The 17425-nt window shown below is 47.5% G+C and overlaps 1 protein-coding gene across 1 annotated transcript in view; it reads left to right on the forward strand.

Moving 5' to 3' along the window:
• Positions 1-17425, forward strand: part of POLR3B (RNA polymerase III subunit B) — a 776005-nt gene that overhangs the window by 320784 nt on the left and 437796 nt on the right. Inside the window, exon 11 of the mRNA XM_069228350.1 lies at positions 13246-13365. Coding sequence (XP_069084451.1) covers positions 13246-13365 — 120 coding nt within the window. The remainder of the gene's footprint in view (positions 1-13245; positions 13366-17425) is intronic.

Here is a 17425-nt window from a genome sequence, read left to right on the forward strand (position 1 = left end):
ATCAAATTGTACAATTTCTCTTCCAATCGGCCCTTTATTGTGACCCATCTCCCCTGAGTATTAGTACTGACTTGAGATAAGACAATGGCGAATAAGCGTAACAATGAGCATCTGGTGCCCATTAGATGAGTCCCCTGTATCAGCACTGCTTGTGTGTGTCGTTTAGCAAACATGAAGGCCACCCCTTTTCTGTTACGATCATTCATCTCGCTCATATTCCATGTTATAACTGTAAAGTCATACATGCAGGTGTGCAGATCGATTAGTGTGTTTGCTGTGGTTCCCACTGCAGGGACTTGAGCTCAAATGGGTGGTGAGAATACACCCTTCTCAGGGTGTATCTGAAGTTATGCTTTATATTGAGACAAAGAGCACTATGTATAAAGCCAAATAAACCAATGTCCAACTGGTCCGAAACAACCCTGATCCCCCCCCAACTGCTCTCCACCTCACACTTACACCCTTTCTTTCTAGAAGTACCTATCACCCAAGCCTTCTCTTTGAAAAATAAATCAAGCTTTAAAACACAAGGAGAATATCTTCCCTCCCTGGGCATAATACAGATAGGGCCCATGGTTGCTGCCACAACAGAAATATTAAACTCTCTGTAATTATTCAAATTCCCAGGTATCTGTCCCCTGTATTCAGCAAGTTAAAAAAAGAGCTACCACATGGTCCCAATTCAGAGTCTATACTGCAGTTTAGTCATCCATTTTGAAGCTTTGGGCGTTGGTGATCTACAAATGGAGGTCAGCCACCACTTAAGACTAATTGAGGTTGACAGCTGTTTGCTTCGGAGGCCATTAAGGCGGACTATACCGTCAGATCAACCTCTTTTGTCTTTGAGGCCTACCGCCATGACATCTAACATCCTGCCTGTGTGATCTGTGTAGTAGAATAGGATTACATCCTAGGGTTTTCCATCTCTTTGCCCAATCCCAAGCTGCCTCCGAAGGTTCAGAAAAGAAGGATTTATAGTTGGGAAGATGATCATACAATGACATCAGTTTCTGTTTGATGGAGTTTGCTCTTGCACTTGGCAAGAGTAGTGTGGATCAATCAATCAGGAATTTGTAAAGTGCGCTGCTCACCCATGAGGGTCTCAAGGTGCTGAGGTGGGGGGTGGAGGCGGGCGGAGGTGCTGCTACTGCTCGAACAGCCAAGTCTTGAGAAGTTTCCTGAAGGTAAGGAGGTCTTTGGTCTGAATCAGGTGGGTGGGAAGAGTGTTCCACGTCTTGGGGCGAGAATGATCTGCCGACCGGTTGTGGTTCTGCGGATGCGTGGGGCGGTTGTGAGGGAGAGGTCGGCGAGTGGGGATGCCAGGTCGGGGTGTAGAAGGAGAGCCGTCTGTTGATGTATTCTGGTCTGGTGGGTGCAGTGCTTTGTGAGCGTGGGTGAGGAGTTTGAAGGTGATTCTCTTGTTGACTGGGAACCAGTTCAGGTCTCTCAGATGACTTGTGATGTGGTGGGGGTTGTCCAGGATGAGGTGTGCGGAGGCGTTCTGGATGCGTTGCAGCCTCTTCTGGAGTTTGCCCGTGGTTCCTGCGTAGAGGGCATTGCTGTAGTCCAGTTTGGTGCTTACGAGGGCTTTGGTGCCTGTTCTGCTGGTTTTAGTGGGGATTCGCTTGTAGATCTTTCGGAGCATGCGGAGGGTGTTGAAGCAGGAGGAGGAGATGGCGTTGACTTGCTGAGTCATGGATAATGGGGAATCCAAGATGAATCCTAGGTTACGTGCGTGGTAGGTGGGAGTCGGAGCAGCTACAAGAGTAGCAGGCCACTAGGAGTCATCCCATGCGGAGGGGGTGGAGCCGAAGATGAGGACTTCCGTCTTGTTGGAATTGAGTTTGAGGCAGCTGTTCTTTATCCATTCGGCTATGGCCTTCATTCCTTCATGGAGGTTAGTCTTGGCGGAGTCCTTGGTGAGGAAGAGTATCAGTTGGGTGTCGTCAGCATATGAGATGGGGTTGATGTTGTGGGATCGGGCGGTGTTAGCGAGCGGGGCGATGTAGACATTGAAGAGGGTCGGGCTGAGGGATGAACCCTGGGGTACTTTGCAGATGATTTCGGCCTCTGAGCGGAATGGGGGAGGCGGACTCTCTGCGTTCTGCCAGTGAGAAGACAATAATACGTTTGGATTGGAAATCTCAGCGACTTTACCTCTTCTGATGTCCCTGTAGTTCAGCAACTGCGCAATAATGGTGCAAGGAGGGGCACCTGGAGGTGGCTTCTGCGCCAATAATCTGTGAGGCCTTTCAATTATAAAGCATGATGACAATTTATCCACAGCCATCCACGAGGCGATCCAGGACTCTGGAATTTCACTGGGGCTGGTCTCTTTGCTCTTTCCAAGAAGCCAGCAAACTGAAAATTGCTCTTTCTTACCCTGTTTTCGGCATCCTTTGCACACTCTTTCAGGATCTTTGACATTGCAGTTAGGCGTAATACAATGTTCTTGAGCTCCTGGGCAGTGGCCTCAAGTTCAGCTATACACCCCTCCGTCTCCCAGATTTTGTTAATCACACTGCATCGGTCTTAATGAAGGAGACTTACATCTACTCCCACTTGGCCAACATACAACTCCAGCACCATTCCCAGGCTTGTATGGCTTGTGGGATGACACATGCCTGTAGTGATGTGCAGCTGCTAGGTGGAACCCCTTTGCTGATTACTCTGGTTGAGTAGTATGTGCTTTTGAGGTGAGAATGCCTGCCTCGACCTATGGTCATGAATTCTGTGACAAGCTCTGATCACTCCTTTATTGAGATCTCCAGTAAGTGTCTCTTCCAGGCTAGGAGAGAGCCTTGCTGATCAGGCCTCAGCCGGTGACAGCCAGGCTTTCATCCTAGGAAGAAGCAATCAGCCCCTTGTTCAGGACCTCCGCTTCTCATCAATTACTGAAGTCCACCAAGCCTCACATCCCACTACACAGACCGTGTCATCCAAGGAAAAAAGTGACTGCACAACTATAGATGGTCCGGACACGTCTGGTGGTTAAAAGAAAATTTGTCTATTGATCACAGCCTTCCCATGGCACGGATTCTGCCTCTCACCATGCCTGGAAATCATCCACAGTCAGTGATCCCTGAAAGCAGTGAGCACACACCCAGCTTGCCTTCACTGCGGGCCTCCTGGATAGTAATGGACAGCATGTGCAGCAGGGCTGCACTACTCACAGCCCATGAGTGTAGCAGCTTCACTTGGTCAGCAGTCTAGCAATGCGTTTGGGGGGTTGGGTTGGCAGGGGTGACCTCTGTCAGCTCTGCACAGTCCTGGGGCCCCCAGCTTCAGCATACCCTCATGCCCTCTACACCCACCTGCAGGAGTCAGCAGCAGCAGAACAGATACCAAGGGCTTCACAGACTCCCATTGTGAATTAGCTCATGGCCCTTCGTCACCTGTCAACAGCCCCATGAATTTTCTTAGCTAAAAATGAAAGTGGTTACAATATAGTGATCTCATCTGGGGAATTCACCATCCAAGACTCTGGACTGACCCTGCATTTTGCCAAAGGACAACTGCAGCAGGGGCATCAACTTAGGTTTGTAGGGCCAGCCTCAGCAGAGGCCTGCAGGATCAGTTTAGGCCCATCACACTCCTCTAGTGAACCTTAATCCAACACAAGACTTTTGAAACACTCACTTTGGTACGAAGCTCCTACAACTGGGTGGGGTGAGTTAGCATAGCATGTCCCCCTTCTATGTGGCAGGACCGCCCTGTTCTCTTGATAAAGGCCCCATAAGGGCATGGCTGTGGACCTATGCAGCACAAAGTGGGTAATTCCAAGCCTCCACAGAGCTTTGCAACTGTCAGGCAGGCATACAGTGCAGGGTGCGGCCTCCATATGGGTCCCGGAATCCTGAAGAGTCTCCCAGCCACCGACAGCTCAGGTGCACTGGCCGACAGTTGCCATTTTGGTTGAGCATAGGCTGGCTGGGAGCAGCCCGTTTGCAGGCCCCCTGCGGAAAATAAGCTTTGATCCTCATTCAGGGCTGCCCCCAGTTCAGGAATATCATTAGGGGGCCCTTACTACACTCTAGCAACCAGGATCATCCCTGGACACCCCCCTCAAGCCCTGCACTATTTAAGCAGTACTAAATGGAAATGTGCTGCTACTAATCAGACTTTAGAATAATATCTATGTTATTACATTAATGTTAGGGTGACAAATGCAAAAAGAACAGGTGATGGACAGAGTACTGAACAATGTCAAATATTCACCCCAGTCACAGATCTGGGCCTAAATCCATTGTGTTTTTTTTCTCCCCATACCATTCTAGTTTGGACCAAGCCATATGCAAATAAGCCTTGACCCTGTTCCCCATGGGATTTGAACTAGCCTGGCTGATGAGGAGTGATACCTTGAAACCGGTTCCAGGGTGCTTGTTTCCAGTCCAGGGAGAACCTGGCCTGGCACTTCGGGCTGGACTGTTCCCATGGGGGGCAGGGTCAATACTGAATTGCGTATGGCTGGGTCCAAATTGGTGTGGCATGGTGATCAAAAAAGCCATGGATTGGAATGCGGCCCGAACGATTGCCAGTGGCTGAGATTAATTTAAGCATTCCATCCATCGCCTTCTTATTTTTGCATCTTCTGCCTATGTTTGCCAGGTATGCCCAGAAGTCCTGGGCTCACTGTGCTACTGGATTCAAGCTATCCTGGCTGATGAGGGATGCTTGTTTCTGGACCAGGGAAGACCTGGCCTGGCAGTTTCCTATGGGGAGCCAGGGTAAACACTCATTTGCATATGGCTGGTTCCAAACTGGGGTGGCATGGTGAGCAAAAAAACAATGGATTGGGGTGCGACCCTAGCGATTTCCAGTGGCTGAGATTATTTTGTGCATTCCATCCATCGCCTTGTTGTTTTTGCATTACATTAATGTTACCCAGGGCACTTGGCCTGCGAATTTGCCTATAGCAGTTTTCTTACAACTGTGTCACTTATTCTGCAATCAAGAGGTATTCTCCAGTTTTCTGTCTTCAAGGCATCCATCCACCAAGTCTTCCTACTACTCCTCAGATAATTCTAGGTACCAGCAGCAGAAAATGACTTTGCTCGTTTGAATGAATAGAGAAAATGATTAGCCAAGATTCTTCAGCAGTCTAAGCTTACTATAGAAAATAAGATATTCTAGTCAGTCCTTAATTTGCAAAAGAATAGGTTTTGGTGTTCACATTGTTCTCAGAAGCCCTCTAGTGCCGCTGCAAAATATTGAGTTGCCAAATAACAAGGCTGTTTAGGTTTAGTATCACCTCATGCCTCTGTCCCTGCCCTATATCTTACTATTATAGATTTCTTCAGCCATACTTTTTCTCTTTGCCGTTGTTTTTTTCTTGTCTTTTTTTTCTTTCTTCTTTACCCTTTTGCTTTCTGGTTCATAAAAACAGTTGCTTATGGACCCCACCTGTAGTCACTGGCTCAAATTAAGCACTAATCATATTTCACCACGTGAATTCCAACCTGGAGATAGTTTGGTTATCAGGCCAATTTTTACCTACCCATCATTTAGACCAATATATTTTAGATCTTTTGTTATTTTCAAATACATCAATTCAGTGGCCTTTCATTTGAAGCAACCTTCTTACTGGAAAATCCATCCGACTTGCCACGTTTCGTAGTTGAAACCATATCCTACTGAACTGTATTATCGTACCCATCTGCCTCCACCTCCAGTTCTGCAGTTCTGGTTCATAGAAACTCAGAATTTGAGATCATTGATATTTGTGATTCTCACCTTTCCATAGGTCAAGTACAATATCTGGTACATTGGAAAAGGGTACCCACGCACTGAAATATCTTTGGTTTCCCCTTTTTCTGTTTGTGATCCAGTCTTGGTTCATCATTTTAATCAAACTAATCCAAAAATGCCAGGTTCTCTGAGGAGGGAGTGTACTCTTACGATCGTGCTGCTGCTGACGCAGTTTTTCCCACGCCAGTACCCATCATTGCATCCATGCTGTGATTGTTTGCCTCACAAGAATGGAGAGTCTTCTTATCTTGCAGCTAAATCGCTATGCACTTCATACCTTCAGTTGGCAGGAGGCTGTGGCATAGCTCAGAGGGTTTCTCATAAGCCTCTGCATCGCATGTCTTGGCTAGCAGTCTGTGCTTCTTTGTTGGATGACTTTCAGGAAAGTTCTGCTTGCCATCCAATCTTACAGCAGTATGCCAACAGGCTTTAATCACTTCCACTATGTAGGAAAGTGTCATCTTTCTGGCATAGTTTCCTTCCACTTTTGGCCTGATGTCAGTCTGTTTAGACCGCAGTTCACCGGGATCCTGCTAATCGGGATCCCACTGACTGTGCTTTCTTAGCATACTGGTGCACCCACGTAAGTCCCTGGTATATGGTACTTAGGTACCCAGGGCATTGGTACACCAGGGCTTTCCCTTGGGCTGCAGCATATATTATGCCACCCATGGGAGCCCATACAAACTGTGCCTGCAGGCCTGCCATTACAGCCTGCATGAAATGGTACATGCACCCCTTCACTACTAAACCTGGTCACTGCACTTAGACATTATAAGTCACCCTTCTGGTAGGCCCAAGGGCAGAGTGTGAGGGCGCCCTTTCATGCTCAGGGTGCCCCTACAGACCCCAGGCCCCATTCCTGGACTATGAACTATAATTGTGTGGAAGCCATCTTAAGGTATGTAGTGGACACTGGTCAACACAAGTGGTCCAACTACATAATGGCTTCTCCGAACCTAGGCATGTTTGGTATCAAACAAGTTGGAATCGTGCAACTACACCAATTCCAGTGTTATTTGCATGACTCCAAGTACTCTGGGGTTCCTTAGAGGATCCCCCAGTTCTGCCTGTGCAGCCTTATGGGATCTAGCTTCCAATTCATGCTGCTGCTGAACCCAGACACCCTACTGCTGGTGAGCCAGGCTGAGGCTGGAGAGGCAGAACAAAGGATTTCCTGCAAGAGAGGTGTGACCACATCCCATCTGTGTGTTCGGTGTCTAAAGGCTGGGGTGGGGTGGCCTCTCCGTGCCTGCTTTGAAGGGCACATTTGGTGCCCTCCTTGCATAATCCAGTTTGCACCAGTTAAGGAGCCCCTGGTTCCTGCTCTGGTGCGAAACTACACAAAAAACTGGGGAGGGACCACCCCCCTGTCCAGATGCAGGTGGGCACTAGATTCTGCAATCCAGGAAATAAGATGTGCAGAGGCCCCTGGGTGCATCTGACTCGTTAGGCCAGGCAGATGACATCCCTGACCCCCTCCGATAGGTGGGTCTCTTCAGAGAGTGACCAACCCCCTATTATGGTTACTTAAAGGCTCCCTCGTGGGTGGGTCCTCAGATTCATCGAGCAAGACTTTCCAAGGAACTCCCTGCAAGACATCTTCTGCTCCTGGCCTCCTGAACCACTGCTGGTCTGCTTTGGAACCAAACAAGTCTGCTTCTAGTGGGAAGGCTATCATTGAAACATTGTTTCTCCAGATCCTGCAAGAATTCTGCAACATCCAAGGCTGTGCATCCTCCAGGGTCACAAGGACTCTTTGCACCTGGAAGCACAAAGAAATCTCCCTTGCAGTAAAAAAATCACTTCCCTGCATCCGCAGGCTCCTCAAGACAACTTCGGCCAGTTGATGGGGTCTGCTGGCCCAAGGACATCTGAAGATCCTTCTTCACAGGTGGTGAGTCTGTGGGCCCCTCTGTGTCCTGCTTGTCTTATATCCTACTCGAGAGACTGTGGGCCCCTGCCACTGGACTGGAACCCCTGTGCACCGTGACTGTTGCGCTTGCCAAGGCTTATTGACTCTTGCTCCAGGAGATATTCAGGTGCTAGGATGCCCCGGCCTCCAGCACTCTGCAATTCGAAGATCAGCCCCTGTCCTGCTACATGGGACTTCTGTTTTGTTGTGCTGGTAAGGCCTCCTTGTGACTACATGTGTCCTTCGCCTGTGGGTCACTCTTGGGGGCTCCATCAACTTCCGCTGACCTTCCTGCGTGCGGTGGGCCAGCCCTGACTCGTCCTCAAGGATAGAGTCTCCTTGACCTTGCTGGTACCCAAAGCTCTGCAAATCCTGCTGCAACTCCTGCTTGCATTTGCCAGTGCTTGTTGGTGACCTGGCTGGTCACGGACCCTCCTTCAATCCAGTAACCGCCGAGGGACAGCTCGTAGGTGACGTCTGGGATCTTCTGCTGCTCCTCAGCCCCGCAGCTGGACATCTTCCACCAACTTGCAGAAATTGTACCTTCAGGAGGGTGGGCATTGCCACCTGCACCACCTGGGCACCTCCAAGGGTGCTGGACTCTGTCCCCTTCCTTTGCAGGTCCCCTACGTCTGAAATCCATCCCTGGGTTCCACCAGCCTGGTCAACGGGTCATGACAGCAGCTGGACAATCCGAGGCATCCACTGTTTTCAGAGAGAGTCCCTTCTCCCCTGTGCATCTGGGTCCTCTGGTGTAGGTATTCCTTCTTCTGGGTATCGTGGGATGAGGGTCCTCTCCAACCTTCCTCTTGTCTGCTGGTTTCCTCGCGGTCCACTGGGATGGGAAGGGTCCTGAATCCCACAAACTCCATCCACAACTCTGTGTGTTAGCCTATGGGACACCTGATTGCTGGAGACTCTTACAATACTTGCCTCTGGTGTTTCTATCTGCCCCCAGCCCCGGGCTAACTACCACACTTGTCATGGTTGGGTTCACTATTCCACTTTTTAGTACATGGTTTGGCCCTCCTATAGGGCCCTGTCTATTTTTATGTTATTCCTGTTGGCTATTTTGTGTATATATTGTGTGTGTGTATATCTTGAAATGGAGATATACCAATGCTAGTCTATTAGTAGTGCTGTAATAAAGTATCCTTTATTTTTGCAATACTTGTGTGGTTCTTTCTTGTGAGTGAGTTACAGTCTGACTACTGTGGTATTGTAAGTTCTTTACATTCCTCCTGGATAAGCTTCAGCTGCTCGCCTCAGCTACCCCTGAAAACAGGGTGCCACACCATAGAAGCATACCATAAACTGAGCCAGCCTCCTACACACTACATTCCAAGCCATGTTTTATAATTTCCTAATTAAACCAGTAAATGGTGCCCTAGGCATAGTTTTTATAGGCAATTACCTGTCTAAAAGAGAATGTAACTGCTTCCGGTTTCTATGGGTCATTTCTGTCTTTTTCAGATATTTAAGGCTGCAGAACAATTCATGACTTGCATCATAACGCAGAGTTTCTTAATCTTGCAGCAGTTTCTAGCCCCAGGTAATTATGTATTTCAGTCCAGTGCTGGCATCTAGTTTTGGTCTTTCTTGAGCCAGTAAGCTTAAGTTCTCCAGTCATCATTGAACATCTTCAGAGGAGTTTTTTTTTTTTTTTTTTTTTTACCTTTTGGCTTTTTCCTTCAGTCTTATGATTCCACCTTAGTTATGTGGTCCTTCTAATGTTGTTTTTGTGAAGGAGCAAGGTGGCATCTTTTTTTTTTTTATTTTTTTAAAGACAATGGTTTAAAGGTTCTGTCTTTGAAAGATATTTACACTTTGTTTCATCTGGTTGACTATTGACTCTGAAGTAATGATATGTTTTTTTTTTAAACCAGTAATCGTTCTAGTTCTGGAGATTTCCCGAAAAAAATGTTCTGCATTTTGCATTCTCTGTTCTTTCTAAGAGACCAGCAAGCCCCCTCTGTCCATCATTTTAGTTACACTGGAAAAATGGAAGTTATTCCTACTGCCTCTGGGTAAACAAAACAGTTTTGACTTCTTAGATAGGTTTCTTATGTGATTAGTCAAGGTTCTGTCTAATAGGAAACCGATATTATAACATTATCTGATAGAGACTTCTAGTTTCAGATTCCTTACCTTAGAATTTCCCCCAGGTATCAGTCTGGATCTGGAGATTTGTCTTCAAGCAGTACCCCTGTGCACCATCAGGTGGCATCCATCAACTCCGCGTCCGTCATTACCTGGTCACCAAATATGACGTTGTGGGTCATATATAGGTGTCACCCCGGGGTTCTGACATCAGTTCTTCTCTTTCTGTGCCAACCTATGCACAGATTCAAAGGGAACTATCCCTACAGTCACTTTATGAGTGGACTTTTGACTTTTGTCGGAAGCTTTTTGATTTTGTGGTGCGTTGAGAATGTCGTCACGGAAGACCGGCTTCAGGCCCTGTGACTCCTGTCACTAGATGATGTCTGTGACGGAGCCGCACCTCATGTGTCTCTGGTGTTTGGAGCAGGATCCGAAGTTGTGCTCTGAGTGCTGGACCATGAACATGAAAGCTTTGATGGAGCAGTTCCTAAAGCTGCTTGCGGCTTCGTGCCTGGCTCCTCATCGCTCCCAGTCTCGGTCGAGAGGAAGGTCCTGAGACTGCTTGCGGAGATCTCACCATTCGGCGTCGTCCAGTTCAAAATCCTAGGGACATTCGGGTAAGCATAAAAAGAAGTCGAAGAAGCACAAGCATTCTTCTACTTCACCCCATTGGTCGGATGACACAACGCGGGAGAAGGAGCGTCGTCGCTCTAGGCCTCCGTCCTCGGAGTCTACTTCTGGGTTGGCTCCTCACCTCCCTGAGTTTCCAGAAGCCGGAGCTAACCCTGCCCAAGTGAAGGAATTCTATAAGGCCATGCACCTTGTCTTTGGACAGGCTGCCCCCGCTGGAACACCCTCCAATCCCGCAGGGGCCCCCTCGGGTTCTGCGCCAGTGGCTTCAACCTCAGCTCTGGGGGAGAACCCAGGGATCCGCTTCCGGATCCGAACCGGTGTTGATCGTATCATTGTGACCTTCCTCTAGGTTTCCGGCGTCAATGCGCTTGACACCGCCCGGGCCCGTGGGCGTCGTCGACACCATACTTATTGCTGACACCGAGCCGGACCAACATCACTTGACGCTGATTCCGACTTTGGTGTGGACTTTGCTCCATTGATCAGATCCTGACCCTTATTCTTATGGTTATAGGTTCGGTGAGAGTATGGAGGGGTCGCTGGACCATTTAGAATACCAGCCTGAAGACCCTATCGATTGGGCCTAGGAACTGGGAGAAGCCAGTGGTTTGAACACCTACCCTCAGACTGGCATGCTTTCTTCTCATACCATGGCTATGAAAGAGATGGCGTCTTATTCCATGGTGTTTCGAAGAGCGGCCGAGGTCATGGGACTCGAGCTGCCTTCAGTGGCTGTCAGATCTAACCTCCTGACTGAGGTGCTTTAGTCGGGCTTCCACACCAGAACCCCTTTTGCCCTTCAATGAAGCCCTCACTGATGCCCAAACCCAGCACAGGGGCTCCTGTGAACAGGACAATAGCCTGCTGCCATAGGCCTGCGCCTAACGACCCGGTGTTCCTAACCCAACACCTTACCCCTCATTGCTTGGTTATCCAAGCCTCAACATCCCATGACGCGTTTTCTTCTGCACCCCCGGAAAGGGAATCGAAGATGCTGGATCACCTTGGGAACCTCCCAGCCCATGTACTTAATATGGCCACACTGCTCTTACAGTGTCTAAGAATGGACTTAGATGCTGTAGGGGCATATTGCTTATGCAACTATGCCCTCACCTGTGGTATAGTGCACCCTGCCTTAGGGCTGTGAGGCCTGCTAGAGCGATGACTTACCTATGCCACAGGCCATGGTTTGAGGGCATGGCAGCCCGTAAGGGGTGCCATGTCGACTAAATCTTTTTCTCCCCACCAACACACACATTTTGCAAGGCGGTGTGCATGTGCTTTGTGAGGAGTTCCTTAGGGTGGCACAATACATGCTGCAGCCCTTAGGGACCCTCCCTGATCAAAGAGCCCTTGGTACCACTGGTAACTTTTACAAGGGACTTAGGCCCTCATTACGAGCCTGGCGGTCTGTGACCGCCAGGCTCGCGGTTGGCGGGAGCACCGCCGACAGCCTGGCGGTGCCCCTTAGGGCATTCTGACCGCGGCGCTTTGGCCGCGGTCAGTGCAGGAAAACCGGCGGTCTCCCGCCGGTTTTCCGCTGCCCGTCAGAATCCTCCAAGGCGGCGCAGCATGCTGCGCCGCCTTGGGGATTCTGACACCCCCTACCGCCATCCTGTTCCTGGCGGTTCGCCCGCCAGGAACAGGATGGCGGTAGGGGGTGTCGCGGGGCCCCTGGGGGCCCCTGCAGTGCCCATGCCAATGGCATGGGCACTGCAGGGGCCCCCGTAAGAGGGCCCCGCTTGTATTTCACTGTCTGCATAGCAGACAGTGAAATACGCGACGGGTGCAGTAGCACCCGTCGCACCTTCCCACTCCGCCGGCTCGATTCCGAGCCGGCGTCCTCGTGGGAAGGTTGTTTCCCGCTGGGCTGGCGGGCGGCCTTAAGGCGGCCGCCCGCCTGCCCAGCGGGAAACTCAGAATGCCGGCCGCGGTCTTCAGACCGCGGTGCGGTATTCCTGCGGCGCAACTTTGGCGGGCGGCCTCCGCCGCCCGTCAAAGTTGTAATGAGGGCCTAAGTGTGCTAGGGGTGTGTCAATTGTGGAAACAATGGTAGAGTTTAGGGAAAGAACACTGGTGCTGGATCCTGGTTAGCAGGATCCCAGCACACACTCAGTCAAGTTAGCATCAAATATCAGGCAAAAAAGGGGGGTACTGCAAACAAGGGGCCAGTTTCCTACATCTGCAAATAGAAGTCTCTATCAGATGAACAAGTTACTTACCTTCAGTAGCAAACTATCTGGTACAGACATATTCTAGTTGCAGATTCCATACGGAACCACCCATCCTCCCTGGTCTGCAAACTGATTTCTAGGGACAGAAACTTCTCTTTCAGGGCCCTAGGCACACCAGGGTGAGTGTTCTTCATGGCACTGCGCTTCTGGCATGGAAAGTCATGAAAAAAACCTGACAACAGCACGCCAGGGTGGCGCCTAAATAGGACTTGCGTGTCAGCGTCCGTCATAGGCATCATGGTTGCCGGATATAAGTCGACCAACACCAGCTTGCAGGGGTACTGCTAAAAAAAAAAATCTCCAGATCCAGACTAACACCTGGGGGAAATTCTATGGTAAGGAATCTGCGACTAGAATACATCTCCACCAGATAATTTGTTACTATAGGTAAGTAACTTGTTCATTCATGCCTATTCCAGTTAGCAAACACCTTGATAGTTTGGTTCATGGAAACTGTCCCATTGATGTACCAGTTTATGGGTAAATGCTTCCTGTGCGATTAGAATATTGCATTCTAATTAGTTTAGACGTGTAGTGTATGTGAATGTCTAATAGTTGAATTACCAATATTCCTGTTTGTGTCTTTCAAAACGTAATATCTTTCTCTCATAGGCATTAAAATACATTGGCAATAAGGTGCGGAGACAGAGGATGTGGGGAGGAGGACCCAAGAAAACAAAGATTGAAGAAGCACGTGAGCTGTTGGCATCCACAATCCTGACCCATGTCCCTGTGAGTGATTTTCTTGTTTTCTGAAGGATGACTTGTGTTTAATGATCAGTTCAGATTTATTGCGCAGCTTTTTAATGCTACAAGTGCCAAGATCAGCCTGCTTAACCTGTCTTAGTCCAATCTTATCAAAGTCATTTTAGTCAAAGGGGATAAAGAGGTAGAGGGATTTTTTTTCATTCTAATTATTCTTAGCTCGAATTGTTTTGTATAATCTTACTATTACCCTTGAATGATTTATGAAAATGCCTAGGCTTTCTTTTATCCATGTTACAAATATAACTTGGAATAGTTCAATTTCATGTTTTCAAGTTTACTTTTTGGTTTGTCATGAGAATATAGAGACCAAAGCGTTACTAAAAGTGATGTAAACCAAGCCCTCTTAGTCCATCCATAGGGATCACAATTCAGAGAGTCTATCAGATTTCAGTAAATTGTTGGAAATAAATTGAGCTTGCACCAGTGGGCTTAACAGTGCATACATTGTACTCAGTATTTTAAACAAGCATGGACAAAGCCAATAGGTCTCGCCTATGTAAGATCTATTGGCTTTGTAATTGTTTTTTTAGTCATGTTGCACATCAGCACAGCCACTATTCAACATGGCTGAAAGTACAGAAAAAAAGGTGCTGTGGCATGACCATAGCACTTTTTTTCTGGTGAGAGGGAGGATCAGCCAAGCAGAGACAGGGTAAGTGGAGCTGGCTACAGTTAAAGCCACAATGGTGAGGGTTTGGTGCCAGTGAAAGATAGCAAATAAAGCGCCCAGGGATCAGTTATATGTGGCAGTGTAGCCTATTGCAATGCCCACCAGTGCCAGCTTCCCTCTGTTCAGCAGAGCACCTCAGAATTGCTCAGGAAGGGGTACAAGAAGAGTTCAGACTGCATGCACATAACATGGCAGTGCATGGGCTGCATGATAAGCTAGCTCTGGGTGAGGAGGGGAGCCAAGCAGCAATGGGGCAAGTGCCAACAGATGTCAGGGTAAGGGGAGTGGTGAATGGGGGAAGCACTGAAGGGGGCAAGCAGCTGTGGGAGATAGGTGGTGCGAGGGATACGGGTAAGAAAGACAGAAATGGGGGGGGGGGGGGAAATGGTGCATATATAGGACCTGCAAGCCGTTGCACTCTATGAAGTCCTACACAAGAAACTTAAAAAAGTACCTCTACAAGCTTGCTGCCAGTAGCAGGACACTGGCGGCAGACAGGAAGCTGTACTTTGTCTTTGCTCCATGGAATGGAAAAATGCTGGAACATAAAGTTGAAAGCAAGAGGTGCTGACCAATGAAAAGCAAGGAAATTACAGTGACTTCAAAACCAACTAATGGCAAGTAATGGGTGAGCTGCAAGCCATTTTTCAAAGTTTTTACAAGAGACCCAACAGTGCATGTGCTGTCTCAGGTGAGACCTAAAAAGCATCTGACGCAAATCTTGTTCTACTATGTTGTTTGCAGTTTGAATCCATTCAAGTGTCTAGGTACTGATCCTGGGCTTCTGTATTTTTGCTTTTTAGTTACAGAGATGTCTTAGCAAGAGATAATGGTTCACCTTTTCAGGATAAGACCTTTTTTTTATTTATTTCTTACCACAGCTAGACAGATTTTTGCCATGGGTATGGAACTAGGGATTATGTAAGGTATTGCATTGTGCAGCTTGATGTTGAAATTAATACATATATATATATATATTTTTTTTTTTTAAGAACTGAAGAAGTCCTGATGTGATAAGAATGAAACATTTTGGATGATAAGTTGCACAACATTAGCAGGGTGTTTAAAACTAGTTTTGATTAAAGACAGCTTTTTTCTGAAACACATATTTTGAAAGGACATTAATGTCGGTCAGTTGTGCAGTATTGTGTAATTGAGTGCAACCCCTGATTTGTATTAAGAAAAATGCACAAGTGTGACCGACTATGTAAGAACCTTTTTAGTCATCAGTTATATCGATACGGGGTATTATCTGCATCACACTTTTTATGGCTCCTGAATTATACCAGGATCTATCATAAACCTTCATGAAGCTTATGGGGAGCCCTTAGATTTATTTGTTTCTTAAGAAGCCATTCACTAAGAATGGGTTAGAGAAGTTGTCATCATGACCAACAATGTGCAAGTGGCTCGGAAAGTTTTAATAAGCATTTTAGCTTGTCTTTAATAATGTATGTGGAAGATCACCACATGTTTTGTTCATTTCCTGCGTCCTAGATCATTGTGGTCTTGCTAGCATACTGAAGGCCCCAGCGCCCAGTGGGTTCATCAAAACTCTGTCAGAAATTAGGGGAAACAGAGCGATACATAGGGCAAACTAATCACCCACACAGAACCTTGTATTCAGATAATTCTATTTACATGATCTCTTCAAATACGGTAGACCTGCATGTACTTAAAGTATACTTATTGCAAACTGAGTCAGGAACTTGAGCAGAACTCTGACAAGGATGCGATGCGACCTCCCAAAGTTGAAGTGCAGATTACCATCTTTATTGCAGAACATGACTCAGAACATTGAGATTCTCTCTAATGCAGGTATTGTTAAAGCCTGGCCATTTGTGGACAGCAAGCTCAGAAAATGTGTTAGAGCTATTTTTTAATACCCAAATTGGATTGATTTTCTCAACTTATACTGTAGTGATACAATTGGCAGTCTGGCAGTAGAGACAATAAGCATCACACTGATATAACAGGTGAGGAGCCTCTGGATTCATATCAATCTAGACGTAAAAAGTGTTAGAACGTTATATCTCTCCTATTACATCTGACATTGCTACCCTTGCCACTCCATCCACTCTTATACCTGGTTGCAGCTTCCCTAATTTCTCTCACAGCCACCCAGTATCTAGTGCTGAGTAGGATTAGTCTGCACTAGAGTTGCATGACCATCCACCACTTACCGGACAGTGGGTCGAACATGGTTGGTGAGTGGTGCTTAACAAAGGTTTAAATCTGAGGGACCTGTGGGGACAAGTGATGATCAGGAGGAAACCATGGTGACTTTGGGTTATGCTGCTCCCAAGGGGGCCTAGCGTCATAGTTTTGGTTGGAAGAATTGGATGCTTTAGCAGAGAAACAAGAGATATACTCTTTGTAAAGTATACAGTTGATCTGTGGTATCTTGTGTTCTCTGGTGGCAGTGCCCTGCTCCACAGCTTCCTGGACTCCACAGTCACCTATTGCAAGGCCACCTGTATGGAGCCGTAAGCTTTAACAAGGCCCTAAAGAAATATGACCACATCACCCCCAGCTTTATGGAAACCCACTGGCAGCCCTTGACAGCTCACACAATCTTCAACATTAGCTGCATCATCTACAAGGCCCTCTCAACTAGCACCCCTGCCTATCTTGCTGACAAGGTCATCGCCTCCGGTGGCTTTCACTACACCCCACAACCAGTGCTTAATTTGTGCTTGCTGTTTCCGGGGCTGAGCACCAGCACTTATTTTTGAGGACCGGGGCTTATTCTTATGCCTCAAGCATTTGCTGCGAGCAAAAGACACATATATGAAAGACGGATGAAGGGAAAAGCGAAAAAGCGTCACAAAGGGAGAAAGTAAAAAGCTGCAAGAGTGAGCTGCAGGGGCAACAAGTGGCTTTATATGGATTGAAGAGGCTCGAGATGGCTTCAGGATTACGCCGCCTCAGTGTTCCATGTTCACACATTTAATTACAGCAGTCGCATGTTTAAGAGGAGGGCTTTGGCACCGGCACCTTTGTATTCACAAATTAAGCACTTCCCACAACCATAACATTGTCTATCTGGAGACGAAATAAAAAATAAAAAAAGGCAACACGCCTTATCCATCTCTGAACTCAGCATCTGAATTGACCACTCCATATCCATCAGAACCACCCCAACCCTGCTCCAATTTCGGAAAGCACTAAGGAGACACCTCTCTAAAGAAAACCACATCATGAACAGTAATAGTTTTTGCTCTTTGAGACTAACCCTCCATTTACACACTACCTTTCTCTAGGTGTGTGCTGTATTAATACCATATACATACATACATACATACATACATACATATATACCAACATACATACATGTAGCAATGTCTTCTTCTC

This window comes from Pleurodeles waltl, chromosome 4_1 (assembly GCF_031143425.1).
Source record: "Pleurodeles waltl isolate 20211129_DDA chromosome 4_1, aPleWal1.hap1.20221129, whole genome shotgun sequence".
NCBI lineage: Eukaryota > Metazoa > Chordata > Amphibia > Caudata > Salamandridae > Pleurodeles > Pleurodeles waltl.